The 19,626-nt window shown below is 38.6% G+C and overlaps 1 protein-coding gene across 1 annotated transcript in view; it reads left to right on the top strand.

Moving 5' to 3' along the window:
• PLEKHG1 (pleckstrin homology and RhoGEF domain containing G1) overlaps positions 1-19,626 on the top strand; it is an 89,673-nt gene that overhangs the window by 55,583 nt on the left and 14,464 nt on the right. Inside the window, exons 3-7 of the mRNA XM_053939387.1 lie at positions 4,481-4,581; positions 9,132-9,201; positions 16,228-16,274; positions 16,738-16,888; positions 17,873-18,004. Of these exons, the coding sequence (XP_053795362.1) occupies positions 4,481-4,581; positions 9,132-9,201; positions 16,228-16,274; positions 16,738-16,888; positions 17,873-18,004 (501 nt within the window). The remainder of the gene's footprint in view (positions 1-4,480; positions 4,582-9,131; positions 9,202-16,227; positions 16,275-16,737; positions 16,889-17,872; positions 18,005-19,626) is intronic.

The raw sequence follows: 19,626 nt of genomic DNA, 5'->3' as shown, positions 1-19,626 counted from the left end.
GTAGAGGGGAGTAGGGAAAAAATATGGCCATGAGTATGGGGTAGTACCTAGGAGTAAAATCTGCTTTACTAGTAGCACAGATCTAGGGAGTATCAGAAAACTGAGAGTCCTAGTGATGCTATGGCCCTGCCTGGATCATGTCCTGCTTGATTTAATATTACCTCTCCTTCCTTTGTCTGAAACACTACTCTAAGCCATTGAAGTTTTGATAAATACCTGGTTTTAAATATTTTTAGGTCAGAGACTGAGGCTTTGTGATGTAAGTCCTCAGCTCTTGAACCCAGAGTGTGATGCTGAAATCAGAGACATAGGGCAGCTTTGCTTTCTCCTGCAGCTTGTTTAGGCATTAGAAAGCAAGGTTTCCTAGTGGGTAGAATCCTCTTTTGATTATTTTTTTGGTATTGATATTTAATAAAATTTTCAGTCTTGTGTGCCTGTCTCTTGGCAAAGATGTACCTGTGCAACTACACTGCTCTTTTAACAATTTTGCTTATCTTTTGTGATGTTTTTATATGCACACTCCTGACCTGTAAAGGGATTACTAAGAACTTATATAGTATATATGTTTCTTGCAGAGCAGGATAAAAATTGCTTCTCATTTTACAAGGCAGTGTGGTTTTTCACCCAATTTTTTTAATTTACTGTGTTAACATTACTATTATCCCTTTTTATGTGTAATTTTAACATTACCACAGTGATGGCTGATTTATACTATGGTCTAAACAACAATAGATGAAGTTTTTTAAGATAAGTGTGCATATGTGTTCAAAGGAAAACGGGGTGGCTAGATGAAAATGTCCCACTCATTTGCATTTGATTTCTAAAATTTGGTCATGGAAAACATTAATCAATATGTGATGATAATTTTGCTCATTTTGTGCTTTTCTTGAAAGTTTTCTCTCATTTCTGATTCATAAAATTGTATTTTTTGGCCCCTGAGGTTAGTGTTTTCATAATTTTATTCCTCTAGAGAGTTGGTTTTTTTTTTTTTTTTTGGTGATTGTGGAGGAGGAGAGAATAGTTAGAATATGCAGTTTCTAGCAGACATTCCTTCTGATGGATTTGGCATGATGAAAGACAAATGGGGAGAATGTCTTTCTTTCCGGCAAGAAAGAAAGGCAGGGCAGTCTGGCAAGACTCTCCTAGTTTTTGGAGAGTTTCAAGGAAAAGGGAGGACAAAATTATGCAATGCCATGAGAGAAACCATGGTCCATAAATCAATCTAAGGAGACGGACATTTGTGAGGGGTTTTTTCTCCTATAAAGTAAGCTAGATGTTTATGCCATAACTGCAGAGAAGCAATAAAAGGCAAAGGTTATAAACAAATCATTCGGTGCCGACAGAGGGTTCACAGATGCTGACAAGAAACAAATAAAGTGAATAAGGCCGGTACTCTGTTCTGATAAATTTCATTGATTTCTGCACTATGTCATTACATTTGCACCCTGCCCTGTTATCTTGTAGCTCCAAACCTTTCATTATGGCTCCAGATGATAGCAGCTGTTGATACACAGCAGTGACTACCATGGGGGTAAAGTACCATTTGCTCAGAAATAATTAGGAAAACCCCCACGTCTGGGTAGCTTTGATCTGGCTGTGGTGTTGTCCTTGCAGAAGACGTTATATGCCAATACTGCATCTGTTTCCTGGATGAGTTCATGAAGCCTTTATGAGAGCACACATGCACTATAAAGCAGTGTAATCAAACAGGTCCCACTCGCTGAGCCAGTGCAAGCAGTGTGCTGCTGTGCAGGGCCTGAACTGCATTGCGCCAATGTGTTAGAACTGTCCAAGGTCCACCTTTTTCACAAAAACTTGGATACCTGGAGCTTTTTGCTGTGTGTCTATCTGCTTACATGAATAACAGCGATGTAAACATGTCTGTAGTCTCAAGTCTGTAATATTGACGAAGACAGAAAGCTAAACCAGGACAGCAGTCTCCAAAGTGTGTAATTTCCTAACAGTATGAGATGAGATATAAGGTAATTCTGAATCGCAAGCGTTTTGAACAAATAACCATCTTGCCTTACCCTAGGGAAGCACAAATCCACCCAGTTGTTTCTGGTTTGTTTCTGATCTGAGGCTGGCTGAAGAAGAGGGCCTGAAGTACAGTCTGAAGGAACTTCTAGCAAAAGGGAGCACAGACTGTGGGTGTGTGGTGTATGGAGGCTGATGCTGGCATGTGTTACAGGAGTGCAGGGAAACTGCCAAAGCACCTGCAGGCTGCTGCTTGGCAGCATCATTAGAAGGGTACCTGGTTCCCTCTTTCTTACTAATAATTCATAAACGACTGAGAAGAGTAGGTCTATGTGGAGGAAAATCAGGATAAGAGTAAAAAAGGAGCAGAAACCAGGTCATGCATATAACACTGTCAACAATACTGGAAATAACTGTGGAATGTTTGTTATTTTGAAGAAACCCAAGCTCCAGCTATGTTGAGATGAACGAATTGGAAAGGAACTCCTCTTGATTCATTTAATGTGCTGTATGGAGTTACTTATTTTAAGATTTCCATTCCTCTGCAGCCCAATCTTGTCATATCAGCTCAGGGTGCTGCAGTGTCCCTGCAGTGCTAAAAATGTTTTCAGAGATTCACAGTTCCACTGAAACTCTTCTATTCTTTGCTTTTATATTATGAAGATGTGTCTCTGGTCAGAAAAGGTTATTTGTTTAATACTATTACTGGAGTAGACCTGAATTTATTATCTACTTCTGCCTTTGACCCAATGTACTGCTTGCTGCAGTCCTGTCTGCCTCACCATCCTGAACCTTTTTACTCTTCTGCAGCTTCTGAGGATAAATAAAAAGCTGAAGTTCAGGGAGCCTGTGGATGCGATTCCAAAGGCTTCCTGCACAAATATATTTCAAGGTCAGGTGTGGGCTCTGAGGCTGCTGCCAGCCATGAGGGAAGGTGGAGTAAGGTTGAATGCTATCACAGGAGAGATGTCATGGATCTCCAAGGACTTGCCTGCCTGTTGCCACTCGTTGCTCTTCTTAAAGACATTGAGGTTACCTTGGAATAGACTTATTTGCTTTGCCCCAGCAAAAAATACTGAGTTTTGGGAGTGATGAGGGCTACCTTTAACTGGAGGTGATGACGGAGTGTGGATTATTGATAGGGGGAGAGGACAGGAAATTCTGCTGATACCTAAACCTGAATCTTGGTTACACCTCTGAGTTTGCTGACACTACTTCAGTTGAACAGAAGGATATGGGCATGGAGGCTTAAATAAGGCCAGTGAATTAGGCCTTTGATTCTGTAATTCTTAACCTTAACCCTGCAATTCTTAACCTTCCATATGAGGACATCTAGAAACCAAAAGTCAGATCCTTGGCTGATTCAAATCCTTTGTCCTCACAGATTTTACACAGAGAATAAATCTTGGCCAGTGTATGTGTTCTATAATACCTTTTTCTATATGACTCTGGAACATAGTTATATCTTAGAAGTTTGCATGGTCCTGTTGGCATTTTGCAGGGTTCCTTTCCTGCAGTACCCTGGAATGCTGTGTTGCTTTTGGGAGGTTGCCACACCACATTGTCTAGCCACAGGCTAAAGGATTTTATTTATTTTTATTTCACATTGTTTCAGCTGTTTCCACTTTTATTTCCATACTCCAGCAGAATTTCTTCATGAATGTGGCAGCACATCAGGTTTCTTGTTTCATGAGCTGTAGTTAAATAGCCTGCTGGATTTGTTTGCCCTTATGAGAGACTTCTAATACTGTAGCAGCAACAGGAAAAAAGGTGACATTGAGCTCTTATTGAAGTGAGGGAAGAGGTGGGAAAATTGTTCTCCCAGAACACTGCTGATCTGAGCTTTTTCTAGCTGTCATGTTCTTATTCAAATAAAGTCCCTGGATGAGAGTCTATCAATCTTGTAAGGGCAAAAAGAAATTTTTGCTAGAGTATATAGCAATGTAATTTGCAATGTAACTCTATGCTTGGTAAATTGCATGGACATAGATACATTGAGATCTGTGTTCTACATACTCTGAATTCTTTGGTAACCATGATTTTTAAAAAGTAATTTATTCAGTGGTTGCTTTTCTGAGCCTCTCTTGCTTGTGTGCTTTCTGTTCTTCATTATATAGTTTTTCTGTTGCTGACTGCATTAAATGGTATACTTCATCTTACATTTTTTTGTCTTTGAGCCAGCCAAAGGATGAATTAAAATGTCACTGTGAATGAAATTTGAAAACATTTGTTTATCAGTAGAGAGAGAAACATTGGCTGTGCTGTCTAAGAGGTATAACTTAGCTTTCAGCCTTTTGTTATTTTCTTGGTTTCAGTGAACAGATAAGTACTGTTACTGTTCATAAGAGAGTGACTGTTCTCAGAGGGGCTGCTGAAGGCTTTATTGTAATAATAAGGTGAAACTGATATTCAGAGACTCATCTTGTACAATAAAACATAGCTTTGTTTACTGATCTAGGAAAGGAGGAAATGTCTGAAGACCTCCCTCTCATTTCTCTTGTAGGATTACCTTGACTGTATCACTGATCAGACCAAGCTCTCCCTGGGAACAGAGGAGAGATCAGCCCTGTTTGGAAACATACGGGATATCTACCATTTCAACAGGTAAATTCATTTTTAGCTAAATGGAAACATTTCAATAGCCTGTGTTAACAAGAGGGAGCAAACAAGCCAAATTCACTTTTATCACTTTTAAACTGCAAAGATCTATAAATAAAAAAATTATCTAATTTTGATTCTAAGCACAGTTGGTTTGCTGACACCAGATTTTTTAGCTGTTTATTTGATGCACCAAGATGGTCTCCATGTACTTTTTTTGCTTTTATGCTGGGTATTTACATGAATGTAAGCCTAACCTGCTCTGTGCTTTAGCTGAGCTTAATGCAAGACCACTGTAAAAGAAATTCTTGCCTTAATGAAGAGATGTTTTACTCCTACTATATCAGCTCCTTTTGTGTACCTATGTATATCACCCAGATCTGGCTTTTGTAGTGTTTTATGCTACTAGGTGCACCCTGAATTAATTTCTCAAAACTGTATTCAAGTACCTATCCTTAATTGAAGTTTTTTGTTCAGTGTCTTTCCAGCCTTCTCCAAAACTCTGTAGGTGGGATTCTAGTGTATCTTGGGAGCCTGAAGTAAAGCGTCTTGCTTGCATAGCTAGTGCCACATTGTGTGGGATCTCAGTATCTGCAGTTTGAGAAGCATGCTACTGCTACTTCTGTCTGAATCCTGTTACTATAAATATTATTAACTTAGTCTGCATTTAAGGAAAACCTGACTATTCAACCGATGCAGAAAATATATTGACAAAGTTCCCACATCTTTTATATACCAATACTCCTGTAAAAGCTCTCTTAGCTTTGCTATAGTTAACAAAACATCTCCCAAATGACCGTGTTCTTTGAAGAACAGTAGATAATTTAATTGAATCAAAAGAGGAGTCTGAAGTGGAGCACTTGTGTCAAAGATCATCTTCAATGTTTTTCCACTGTCATGGGAAGTTACTTTTAAGGGATTTGACTGCTGGGATTGCTGTTTAGTGTCAAAGGAAAGAGTGAGAATGGATCTATTCCGAATTTGTGGACAAAGATGAAATCTGAAGTCTTTTCCTGAAGCTTAAAATAGCTACTGCAGGGTAATGGAAATATGCTTAACTAGAAAGCTGCTGTGTCCTGCTTCAGCTACAACAACTGACTTTACTGAATGTCTAACAGCTGGAAAATACATAGTGGGAGTATGCTAAAACAGCTCATGGACTGTTTTAGAGCCATGAGACAATGACTGTGAGCTTACAGATTCCCAGTGGTCACAGAATGGAAAAATACAGTCCTGGCCGTTATATTTTCTGATCCTTCAAAAGCCAGAAAAATTACAGACTTGATAGCTAGGATGCATTTATGCCAGCTTTATTGCAAATATTGCCTACTGAAAGTACTTTCAAGTATGATCAGTTGTTATACAGAATTACTGAGCTGTGCAAAAAAAAAATAATGCAGCAATTAGGAAAAAAAAAAAAAAAAAACCAAAAAACAGTTTTGGGCAATTTTAGAGATAGATATGATAGAATGGCTAAAACTTACTGGAAAATTGTCCATAGCATGTAGTAAATTACTAACGTATTTCAGGCATTCTGATATAAAGTTCTGCTTGGAAATTGTGAGTTCTTAAAACTGAACACTCACTGTAGATCCCAATATAGCTTCAAGCATTAAGTTTACTCCTGTGTGTAATTTGCCATTTAGGTTTTAGGTCTTAAGCATACTCTAGAGCTTTTTTATTTATTCTTAGTTTCAGAAAAAGGTCCACTTGGCAGTTCTATGTTAGTAGTTTCGGGTGTTTTTTGTGAGCATGATTTTATAGATTTAGAATTACCTTGTTTTTCTCAACTTTGAATTTGACCATTAATCAGTAATCAGTCTGGGTTTTTTTTCAGACTTGCAGATCTGAGAAATTTTTATTTCAGTGAATGGGACTTTCTCTCAGCTAAACTGCTTAGGATTTTCAAGTGGTGTATTGAATGGCAAAAATGGTAACTGCTAGCTACTTCATGATTATGATCTCTTTTTGAAAAACTATTTATTTCTGAGATTCATGGTTATAAGGTCTGGCTTCTTCTAGGAGAAGCCATCATAGAAGTTCATCAAAAAATCAAAGCATCCTAAAAGGCATTGCAATAAGACTTTCATTCATTTGACTTGAAAATATAATGAATGCACTGTATGCAAAATTGTCAGTCTTTATGCTTCCCTCTCTCATCCCAAAGGAGTTAGCATTAGCTCCCGACGATGTTTGTACAGATTCAGATTTTCCCAGCCCACAGTAACTCAAACTATACAGCTCAGTACGTGGCCTTAACTGGCCCTGGCTCCTGTGTCTTGCTTCAGTCTGAATCTTGTTAGTGATCCAGATGGAAGAGCGTGAGTTCCTCCAGCAGTGCTCGCTCCTGCTCCCTGCCTGGCTGGCTGGCACAAGCCAGTTGCAGAGGCCAAGAACTGTGACCAGCAGAAAAGCTCTGGGTATTCAGGTGAACAGGACCAACACTTTTCCCTGTTTTTCTTTCTGCCACCTGCCAGGTACTTAAATGTAGCCTATAGTAACAGCCCTACTTTTTCACATCAGCTTGGTCTTATAGGAATTTATTTAAGATTTTCAGAATGCCTGAGCATGACAGTCTTGCTGTTTTTACCATGGCAGACTGCTCTTACCAATCCTGTTCTTACCATCCAGATGAGACAGAAGAGAGTGTAGTGTAGGTAACAAACTCTTTTAAAAATAGCCCTTGCACTCCAGGCTTGTGCTGAAGACATAAACCACTAGTGTGTTTAACACATACAAATGGACTCAACTGCATGAATATATACAATCTTTAAGTGTTCCTCTTCTGTACCATGAAGGAGAAATGATTTGGTTTAGTCGGAGACCAGTAGGAGTACAATGACAGCCCAGGTGTTATGTACTTTAGGCCATCAGGAGAACGTCTGACTGTCAGACAGCAAGAATCCTCTGAGCCTGTTTGGCATGTTTGATATTATTTCCAAAACTCGTGTGTGGGACACTGTCAGTTAGTATAACTGATGACTGTGGTCACCATTGCTACAGCTTGCTTCCTTTGCTGATGTAAATGAGCTTCATGAGGGTGGGGTATCAAGCAAGGGTCATATTTTTATTCCCATTTTGATGAAGGGAGAAATTGAGGTGTAGAGGTTAAATTGTCACTGTACAAAGTGACTTAGTGACTGCTGAACCCAAGGTCTTTGCCTTTGTTCCTTGTGACTGCATGTTGATTTCTCCCTTTCCTTCCTCCAGTAATTAGAGAAGCAAAGAACAAGTCAGGAAACTCTTCTGGTTTACTCTTTTTTGTACATACAGAGGGAAATTGTGTCTGCTTACAGGGGAAAAGGGTAGATCCCTAGATACAGGCCTAGAAACTCTAAGGCAAAACTTGTTCAGGGAACCAGCTGTGAGTTGGGAGAAAAGTAGCCCTAAATGGAAAATCATCTGTGGGAGTATGTGTGTGTATGTGGGAGAGGTGGGAGAAGGGTCAGGGGCAGGGGGAAGAGGGTGAGGAGGAGAAGAAGAAAATTTTTTTAGAGAACAATTTGACAGAAAACTTAGTTTCTTCTCTCGTTTTTCTAAGTATGTCTTTCAGTAGGACTGAAAACTCTTTGGATCAAGGAGATAACCTTTGAGGTTTTCTTCTTCTATTTAAACTCTTTCTTTCACTAGATTTAATTTCAATAAATGAGTTTAATTCAACAGCAAACAGGCTCCATTATTGCTTTGCTCCTGTTCAAATGAATTAATTTTCTCTTTGGCATGTAAAAATTATAAAATCCTCTCATGTGTTGTTTTTATGCATGTAGAATATATGTGTATATATTCCCTTACAGAAAACTTTTCCCAGGCTAACCATTTTATCTTCAATGAAGAAACCCACTAAAAGTAGACTAATTTTCCTGAGTGAGCTTTATAACATTCTTCATGTGTGAAAATATGTCCCTCATTCTCACCGGTATTTTTCAGAGCAGTTCATCATCTCATACTTGATCATCCCTTGGTCAAGTAAAGGTTGTAGAACATAAGAAGTCTTTATAGGACATGTTTCAGTAACTTTTACATTTTCTTAGTTTTATATCATGTTGGTTGATATACAAGCTGCACAACTGTCTGCACCACTATGGTTATTAAAGAGCTGTCAGTCACAGAGTCATGGAATAGTTTGGGTTGGAAGGCACCTGTATAGGTTATCTAGCCTGGCCTCCTTGCAATAAGCAGAGACATCTTCCATTAGATCAGGCTCCTCAGAGCCCCATCCAACCTGGCCTTGAATGTTTCTAGGGATGGGACATCTACCAGAAGGAAGGGGCTCAGCTTTGCTTAGCAGAACAACCAATCCATGGTCAACCTGATGACTTGAATTTTGAAATAGTGGGAATACCATTTCCTTGTAGTTCTCCTCTGCCTGCAAATAAAAAAACCCAGCAGCTGGGGGGGAAAAGGGGCATCAAAGGTGTTCTTGTTCCCTTTGTAGGGCTCCCTGCATCATTAAGTGCTGCCATGAATAGCACAGCAGTGTCTGGTTCTGAATATACAGGTGTGTCTATTCCAAGGTCTGCCATAATTGTCTTACCTTGTCCTGTTCTTTGTTTTAGTGAACTTCTGCAAGACTTGGAAAACTGTGAAAATGATCCTGTGGCTATAGCAGATTGTTTTGTTTCCAAGGTAAGTCTGCAGCACCAGTTGCAGAGTGCTATGGGGGAAATAAGATTAATTTTTTATCTTTTGAGACCTAATCCTGACAGCTTGTGTAATGTTAACCAAGAAAAGTCAGCAAATCTGTGGAAAGGGAAGGGATTTCTATTAGTAATTGATAGGGATATGCCTCTGATTTGCATTTCTAAAAAATCAAGACTAAGGTGTCATTTTCTTCAGTAAGTGTATCTGAACTGGTTTATTGAGTTCATTTTTAGGGTTTGTTTTTTTTGGTCAGCTATTACAGGGGTTCTCTGTTTTACTTGCATCTGTTAATGTAGGGCAAGTGATACTCCAGTTATGCCTTGTCAGCTTAAAAACAACTAGAGAGTAAAACTTGGCTGCATTCTTAAAAAAGGCAATAGCATTAACATACCAAATTTGCCCATATTGTTTTCTGAGAAATTTTCCTGAAACACACAACTATACCTTAAATTTTCTTTTTAAATGGAATAGCCCAACGTCTAGCCTTAAGAGTCAAATCCCATTCTCTCTGTAATGCTTTGAATTTTCTGAACAGTGATAGGACATCTTGATTCTATTGGTCTATACTGAAGCCAAAAATATGGAGTATGGGAAGTTGTTAGATGCAGCAGAAATACGGGGAAGAAGATGACCTTCATTGTAGGAAACACAGAGAACCAGTCAGGGAGAAGAGGAATGGCTATAATAAATAGGACAACAAGAAATTAAATAATTTGGGCTACAGATGATGCTAGTTCACTGCAGATGTCACCGGAGAATCTACAAATGTCTTAAATCTGTAGGACCCAAATGTGTTAAAAAAATAATGCTATCTCTGTGGCATTTCTGGAGGAAGAGAGATCATGTAGTTGTCTAAAGTTGAATAATCTCTTTATAGGTGTGGTTGCCTTTTTGTATTTTAATACAAAAACCAACAAAAAAAAAAAAAAAAAAAAAAAAAAACAAAACCATGAAAAAACTCCAAAGAAACCAAAAAAGCCAAAGCCTATCATGTTTTATACTTTGTCCTGAACTCAGCATTGTCAGCACCAAGCACTCAATGTAAGAAGTCTAACACATGGATTTAGGATTAACAGGACCACCCTCTCATTAATTCAGTTATTTGTTTGGCACTGTTGTGACATAAGGGATTTTATAGTAAATTAGAGTGATGATACCAGCTAAGTGCTGCTGTTTCACCAGATCTCTTGGTTCAGCTGAGTTTGAGAAAGCTGCAATTTATCTAGTAATTGGTCTTTTGTAAGCACTGAGAGACCTTCGTTTTGGTGCCACTACTACAAAAGTAGGATGCATTTTTGCCCCATGACAGTGGGGTTTATGACATGTTGTTATTGCTAAAGATAGCCTGGATTGAATTGAATTGAATTGAATTGAATTGAATTGAATTGAATTGAATTGAATTGAATTGAATTGAATTGAATTGAAGGAGAGAGAGAGAATGGGATAAGGGCAAGTGCAAAGTCCTGCTTCTGGAACAGAATAACCCCATGCGCCCAATAGCTTAATAAAAACAGTCTGGGGTCCTGGTGGGCAAGAAGTTGTGAGTAAGTCAGCAGAATGCCTGTGCAGTGAAAGCCAAATGGGAGGCCTTCAGGGTATTTACAGATAAAACAGTTTGGAGCTGGTAGATATTTCTGCTGTAATGCTATTTCTGCTCTTATAGCTGGGACCGCTGGGACTGTTCTGCTGGCATGCAAAACAGAGATGGTGCAACTGATAATAAGAAGTCCAGGAAAAAACTCTGTTCTCATTCAGTTTGGCCAACTGAAATGGCTTGTCTGGTAGACTTTCTGGCCATTGGTTTCAAAACCCATCTGCATATCATTGCTTGTGCCTTTTGTTCCCTTGTCAAATGCTTTTAGTATTTGTATTATTGGCAGGCAACTGCCTGATGGCTCAGAAATTGCTAGAGATTGCAGTACTAGCAGGCATTTTTTAGCTCCATCCAGACAAGTGCAAACACTTAAAAGCAAAATCAAACAATACCAAAATACCCCACAGTTCTAGTTTTGGCCGTGAGGATTTCATTACAGCAACTGCTGACTGCCTTAACAAACTCCAGTTGTCCATTCTTGGTTGCTTGTGTCTTCCCAGCATCGAGAAGTGGAAATAAAACTGCCTTTTTTGGCAGCATGTGCTCCTTCATGTCTTATGGGACTTTGGCCATTTATTGTTTCATTGCTTCGAGAGCGTTAGATCTTCACTGTGAGTTAAGCACGGGGATATTATCATGCTGAAGTCATACCTCACAGCCTTAGCTAATGGATATAGCTGTGCTGGAGCTTCCTGAATGCTTCCAGTGGAACTGTGTTTAGGTTACATGAGCTTCTGGACATAGTGCCATTTTTTCACCCAACTGTGAATATTGTAGGTGTTGCAAAACTTAAGGTATAATGAAGTTTTCACTGTGGTTACTGTGTTTGCTTTTGGCACTCTTAAGAAGCTCAGTAACTGCATAAAGTAAAAGTTGTTTCTTTCTAGGGATTCATGTGAAATCACATGAAGTTGGTTTGCAGTATAACAGAACAGTTATGGTTAAAGTAGCTCGAGAGCTTCTTGTATAAAATGTTTTATATTTGGGAAGACATGGGGAGCTTGATTTTTGAAGTTTTGGATCGTTCTCTTTGAACTTTGTTATTTGGTTTAGCTCAATAAAATTTCTTGTATAGCATATTATACTTCTCTCACACAATCATACATTACTGTGTTTCCTGTGTATAACTTTCATGCTTTGGTAGTAAAAAACCTTGTAACTTTTAAGGGAAAGGATTACCAAACACACTTCAGCATAATTTGAACAAAAAACACATCATTATGGATTTGAATCTTTATCTTAATATTTTTTGTGCTGAGTGCCCAAAGTAAATAGCCCCTAAAATGGCAGCTTTGATTTATTAACAGACTTCAGCAATGTTTTTAATCTAAACTAGCCAGTAACATAAAACTCATTAACCAATAAAATAATGATGCAAAGCTATGACTTTATGGAAATGGAAATATTTAATATCAACTTACAGCATTGTATTGAATCCCTCTGCTTCTAAATATTTTAATACATCAATCACTCACAGGCAGATAGACACAAATACAGAAAAGCACACATATTTTAAAACCTGCTATCCAATCATGAATTGCAGTCTTTTTTTCTGCCTCAAAATGCAGATGGTGTGGGTATGGATATTTGTTTTACAGTGTGGGATGGCTGCTGCATGGAAATAACCTGCCTCTGAGGGTAGTGGTGTACTAGTTCAGTTTATATCAGTTCTGATCCTCTCTCTTTGTCTAGAAGAGCTGTATTAACACTAGATGTAAAAGTTCTTGGAGACATATTGCTGGTAGCTAATTGGAGACTAATAAAAAGGTTCCAGTGCAAGTTTAGCTACGGCTTAATTATTCACACAGAAGACTGTTTATAAGGTTTTTTTGCCAGTCCAGTCTTTCATTTTCATAGTAATGATGCCAGTGTTAATCAGAAGATTGACTTCAGTATTCTATAAGTTTACATTTAAGTGAGTTGTTTTAAAGGAGAGCTGAATTCTGGCACATCGCTTTTCTCACTCAGCACCCCAGAAATTCAGAACATATGTTTTCTGCAAGGCACAGTAACAGCTTAACCAGGGGGAAAGGGAGAATTACTTTAATCTAGCATCTCATTAGTGAAGAGGAGATCCAGGCAATTGGCTTCAATTTGTACATTGACTCCACTCATTTTCACAGTCTCCATTTTCTTTTAAAGTGCCTTTTATGGTTATAAAAAAGCACAGTGCACTAAGAGTTGAGGGAAGATCTGGAATGTATGTGGAGGAGATGTGCAGTGAATTGATTCCAGTGTGAGGAACCAGTGTAAGTATAGCTGGGGTCTGCTCACGCTTGGCTTTGCTCTTGAGATGGACTTGCAATCAGTGTGGACAAACTCTTGGCTTGAGTCTCAGGTTTTTGCAGCTTCTACCACAACAGCTTTGGGCCCCCAGATTTAAACTGATCTCTGGAGAAATTCCAGTCTCCATGCAGGGGTCAGTTTTAATCTGGTCTGAAGACAGTTGATGTGAACAAAACTATTTTCAAGCTGAGTAAGTTTAAGAAGGTTGGAAGAAATACTGATGAGCATGGCTGGTGTTTTCCTTATGTTGTGAAAGTAGTTGGAAAAATAATAAAATCATCTTAGTTCTTGGTTTTTCTTTTTCTACTGTTCTGAGCAGTGCAGTTTTGTCAGGATGAGGAAGAGCTTCTCTTAGAAGTGGCCACTTTCCCAACATGTTCACATAAATCCGGCTAATGCCTGGGCAAGGTGTATGGTGTTGATTCACAAGAGATCTGCAAGTTTGAGTGCATATCAAGAATCTCATCCTGGAGGCAAAACACATGTAGTTGACTTTCTTCTGGCACTATGCTCAGTAAAAGTAAATGCTCTCTGATGTTTCTGTGTGGTGAAATGAGCTGTGGCTCACTGGAGCGAGTACACACGTTAAGTGCAGTATGGAATTTGGTGTTATGTCTGTTCAGAAAGCAGGGGTGATAGTGAAACCATTCTTAAGGTTTAGAGGTATCGAGGGCATAAGAAACTATCTTTTTTTTTTTTTTAATACAAATTTGTTGCATTTAATAGCTAGATGAAAAATCTTTTAAAACAAAACAAAACAAAAAAACCATTAAAAGTAGTTCTGACCTTGTGTAAAAAAACCCTAAACCAAAAACCAAACCAAAGAGCAAGAGTGTGAAAAGGCTCCTGGGGATTTCAGACATGCTTTTGATTTTGAGGGGAAAGTGCACACAGCCTACTCTGTAACCCTGAAGTGTTTGGCCTTATTTGTTTTACAGATAGTACTTTCATTGGTTAAAATTTTACAACATATACTCTTTTCCTTTTTGTTTGAAAAGCAGAATAATCATGTGATATAAGCAGAATAAAAACATAAAAATAAATTGGCTCAAAATGTTCTTCACTCTGCTTATGAAGTAGTTCTATAAATTGTATTATTCTGTTAAGATAGCTATGGGAATATATTAAAATTTATACCAAAATTCCCTGAATGAGAACTTTGAATTAATATATGCATATATAAAATAAATTACATTTTTCACCATACTGAATTTCACCATAGTGTTCTCTCTTAAGCACCCTGGCTTATTATGAGTGCTGGCTAGTTTGGTAGTGATTGCCAAAGAAAATTATACAGTGTAATAATCTGCAGCTCTGAGGTTTGTTAATTCTTCATTTTGAGGGGAGAGGGTTTGGAGCTGTGGCTGGGTTTCCAAGCATGACAGGAACTGGCTGTGACACAGGCTCACTTCCTCTGCATGTGGACATGGGGCATAGGTAACACTGCCACAAAACCTAGCTGCGATGACAAAGTTAGTTCAAGCGTGAAAAACCAAGCTAAATTATTTAACTGTATTTGTATCAAAACTACTTTTAGTTGGTTTGTTAGTTTCTAAGAGAAGAGCAGTTTAATAAGCTTACAGCCCACCAGTGAGTAAATGGGGATCACGATCCCCTGGGGAAACATTTTTTAGAAGTTTGCTTTTGTTATTTTTCTCAGAACAGTGAATACTGAAATCCAGTAAGACATACTGAAATGAATTGCAATGACTTGTACTCCTGCAGGGTAACATCTTACTTTGTACGGGGTCCTTATGGATCACTGCTCAGTGCAGAGATGAATGGCACAACCTGCTTTACCCCAGGAGAGGGGGACGGGACCAGTGTCCTTAGAATTGGCAAAGGGCACTGCCTGAGATGGCTCTTTCTGATGAATGGCTGAATGAAAAACAACCAAACCCCAACAGTGAAAAACAAAAGCCACAGCCTGTGTCAGCCCTCTCCCCAGGGGTGGTGCTCCTCAGAGCACTGTGCATTCTGTGAATGCAGATGTTTGGTCTTGCCATTCACCAGCAATGATCCCTGGGAGACAGCCCCTGGTGGAGCACAGCTATTGTACTGCAGAATGCCAGAGCCCATTCTGAAGATGGTTGGAGTGGAAACTGGGGTCTTATTCACTGCTGGAGGACTGTGTTTTATCTGTCGAGGGCTTATGAAAGAAAAAGTGATTGATATGGGGAGCACTTTGCCATTCTGCAGTGCTTTCTTAGCCTTTAGGACTCCAGTAAGCTGCAGAAATTGTGTCTTGTTTGGGATAGAAGTTCATAGGCAGATGTGGACTTAGAGCACATGGGAATGTTTCTGGAAATCTGTTCTTGCATAGAATTAAATGATGATTATTAAGAAAAAATCTTAGGCCAGGAAAAAAATAAATGAAACTCAGACTTTAGTTCTGAGAAGCTTATCAGCTTTATGTTTGAGTAATTTCAGTGTGACAGGCAAGTGTGGAAACCCACCCAGATCTAGTTACAACTTGTTGGAGTAATAGCTGTCTACTTTTACATAATTTACTTCTTAAAAAAATCGCTTTTGTGGCTTCTAATTTCACGCTTAGACTGTGCTCACATGTGAAAGTATTTATAATTGCTTGAAATTCATGGCACACCAAACATAACCTGCAGAACTTAATTCTCCCAGTAAATATACCAGGTGCATGGTGTGATTGTTGGGGTTGTTCTGTGCAGGGCCAGGAGGTGGTTGTGAGTCCCTTACAACTCAGGATATTCTATGATTTTGTGATATGGGTGTGCTTCAGCACACAAAAAAACTAAATAAGTGCAGCCAGCTGCTTGAAGGATGTATGTGTAGTGATGGTGTTTTGGACGGGTTTTTGGTTTTTTGGGGTTTTTTTGAGATGTACAGATTTTCATAGGGTACCTTGGAGTCTTCGTTGTGAAGTCACTTGTTTTATCTCTTTGTAGGTTCTCTTGGTTTTTCTTTCAAGTAAAGGAAAAATCTCTCCCCCTAAAAGATGAAATTAAATTCTGTTTGTGTTAGGACTATCACAGTGAACAAGAATTCATTAATGAGGAGCTGAAGGAGGTCTTGTCTTGATATCATCTTTATCTTGCACACGTTAGCCGCTAGTTTGACGAAAGCTCAATCTATGCAAACTTTTCCTTCCTGTGCAGAGTGAAGATTTCCACATATATACGCAGTACTGCACCAACTACCCAAGGTAGGAATTATGAGTTCCTTTTCTTCCTTTGTCCCTTGGCCAGTTTGTGTAATGCGAGTTAAACTCTATGAAAAAAAAAAAAAAAGTCAGCTTCTCCCCTTCCTAAATCAGAGGGAATTTATCTCTTATGTAAAAACGAAAAAAATACAATTTTTTTTTTAATGAAGTTTTGTTTTGTCTATTCTTGTGGTTCATTGCTTTACCCTTCTTCAGAGAATGATGGTCTTATTCTGCAATGCTGCTTATAGAATTCCCAGTAAGAGAGACAGGTTGCATGTCAAGGGAGAACATAGCTGAATGCACAAGATAAATTTTAAAAAAGCCAAACCAAACAACAGAAACAGCAGTTATTAGAATGGAAACCTGCTGCCCCTTTTTACAATCTAAAAATGAAGCAATTCTTTACTTTGCCTACAGACTTATGGAAACAGAGTGTCTTAAAGCCTTGTATTGATGTTTTCAGGTCTGTGGCTGTTCTGACAGAGTGCATGAGGAACAAGGCACTGGCCAAGTTCTTCAGAGAGCGGCAAGAAGCACTGCAGCATTCTCTGCCCCTGGGCTCTTACCTCTTGAAACCTGTCCAACGCATCCTCAAGTACCACCTGCTTTTGCACGTAAGAAATGTATTTAGTTTAGGGCTGCTGCACATCGTAGTTCCTTCCTCTGGTACAAGGCTTGGTGGTTAGAAAGGTTCTGGTTTTCCTTAAATGCTCTTCCTTTTGTGGGTATTTGATTTCAACATGTGGAGACTTTCTATCTTTGTCACTTCACACCATATGCATCTATTTGGAGTGGGGAATTTATGGTAATTATTTTAGACACATTGCATCAGTGTTTGCATCCAAATAATTAACACTTTTCTTGAAAGCTGGTCTGTAATTCTGAAGTTGTTTGGAAAATTCTTGTCATGATTAAACATTTTGTACACAAATTTATTGTTCCAATGAAGAGCAGTGTTTTTCCACGTGTTGCAATGCTGGGGGTGGTTGAAAGAAGGACTAAATACATATAAACACCCTGACTGCTAAGAATGTTGTGGAGAGGAATGATGGAGGAAGTGGGAACTCTTTCCACATTCAGTGAATTGAGTTAAGCAAGTTTCGGAAATTCATGCTTTATTGTTAACATTTTCCACATATGTTTCCTATTAGAGAGTCATGTTCTAGTGAAGTGTAAAGACACTGATCCTTATTTTAAATGCCTGGTGCTTTTCTGCTCTCCAACTGTAAAGCAAAGCCTGGTGTAATTCCATCAGGGTTTTGTAAGTGTGTAGAAATGTTCTGTGTTGTAGGAAAGCCATTAAATGCTGTCTGAAAGATCTCCTGTCAGTGTGCCGTGCTCTCTTTCTGTGCCTTTCTGGTCACACTGGCTGCTTCAAGAGTCCTTGCTGCTAAACTGACCCCAAAGGCTTGATTTTGTTTGTTATCTTGCGTTAATCAAATTGATAGCAACATGCATCACTAACAAAGGCGGGAACGTTGCCTTCGAGTGAATGTGATGCACAGACAAAACAGTACAGATAAAAATACAGTATTGCATTCGACTGGGAAAGTTCACTTAGGAATAAGGAGACTCTGTTTTTTTTGTCTTTGTCTTAGGAAATAGAAAACCACCTTGACAAGGACACTGAGGGCTATGATGTGGTGCTGGATGCCATAGATACCATGCAGAGAGTGGCATGGCATATAAATGACATGAAGAGGAAACATGAACACGCCATCAGGCTCCAGGTGAGTTCCCAGAGAGATTTGATGGGTGTTTGTGAGCTGGTTTTGTCAATATATATGCAATTAACATTTTTTAGTTTATCTTTTCTTTTAATCTTTGTCAGTCATAATTTAGACTCCTGTTGAGCATGCCTGTGGCTGTTTGATCTTGGAAACCATGGTCATAACTGCTGCAGGAAAATCTCAGACATCTCTAACCTACAAGCAGCATCCTGTAAAGCATTTATTTTGCAGTAATATGGAACTTAAGATAACTCTTCTTTCTTCCTTTCCCTCAATTGTACAGCATCGCTGTACAACCCTAGGGCATGGCTTTGTTCAGAAATCCTGTGGTTTCCGATTTCTTCCCTTTGTGCTGATTAATTTTGTTTTGAGGCATTTCTTTTGCTGATTCTTGTTTAAGTACTTTCCTCTTGGGTTTTAGAAAACTCATTATCCGTTGCTAGAAACATGATATTTGGAAAAACTCTAGCTTTGCTTCAGATGAAGATTTTTTGGGGAGAAGAAACAAAAGCTACACCCTGAGTAATTTTTGTCATCAAGAGCAAGGAGCAAGCTCTTTTGTAGAATTTATGCTCTCATTCTCTTTCCAGGTTCCCAGTGAATCACACTTTTGTGTTACATTTTCAATATTTACATCACTTTAAGAAAATTGGGGGGATTTTTTAGTTTATAAAAGGGAGTAATAAGCTTATCCCATTTCAGAAATCCATATAATGTAATTCTTTGTCCATTTTTTTTAACATACATTAAATTTATTCACCCTTTTTGTGGTTTTCTTCTTTTTTCTATTTTGGGTATTTTTAAATGATTGGTTTTTTTGTGTGTTTCTGTTGTTTATGTGTAAGGAAAATTTTACAGTGTCTTGCCTGCAGCAGGGTAACCTTTGCCACACATTGCTGGAAATGCATGCTAATGACTTTTAGCAACAGTCTGCTATAAATCTGAGTAATTATATTTGGAAATAAATAGGAGTTAAATGCTTTTGGAAAAAACAAAAGTTTTTTTTTTAATTTATTGAGCTCAGCTGGCAAATGTATGGGTTTGTGGAAAATGTTTATGTTCATGGTTCCCCCTTAAAAAAGTAAAACCTGTTTCTGCAGCCATAGGAATAGGCCTTCTGTAGGTTCTCACACCGCAATGTGGTCTGCACGTACTGCAACAGCAGTTCCTGCACAAAGTGTCCCTCAAGAGTGGTGGACTTGATCCCTGTGCTGTATCCTCACTTATTAACAAGCTCCTGGAGAGATCTGATACAATGCAACTTTTTAAAAATGTCTTTTTTGCCTTTTTTTTTTTTTTTTAATACAACTGTCTCTATAGTCCAAAGTGGGCTGCGTTGGGGTTTTATTCCTGTGAATGCTTTAGCCTCCACTGGTGCTTCAAATGGACTGGGATGCTTTCTAGCTGAAAGCTCTATTAAAGTCTAATGTCCTAAAGTGGCCAGCCTAGGATGAGGCAATCTGTACCTGCTTTGCTAATGCTGCCAGGTTTAAAGTCCAATGGATGTTTTGAAAGAGTTCCCTAGTTAAAAGTTTAGCCTACTTTTAGAATTTGATGTCCCATGCTTAAGTCGTATGCCATTGCCATTGACAGAAAACACAAGGAGTTTAAGAAAACAGAAT

Source organism: Vidua chalybeata, chromosome 3 (genome assembly GCF_026979565.1).
Source record: "Vidua chalybeata isolate OUT-0048 chromosome 3, bVidCha1 merged haplotype, whole genome shotgun sequence".
NCBI classification, from domain to species: Eukaryota; Metazoa; Chordata; class Aves; order Passeriformes; family Viduidae; genus Vidua; species Vidua chalybeata.
The sequence above is the reverse complement of the archived record's forward strand: the minus strand, read 5'-3'. Positions and strand labels throughout refer to the sequence as shown.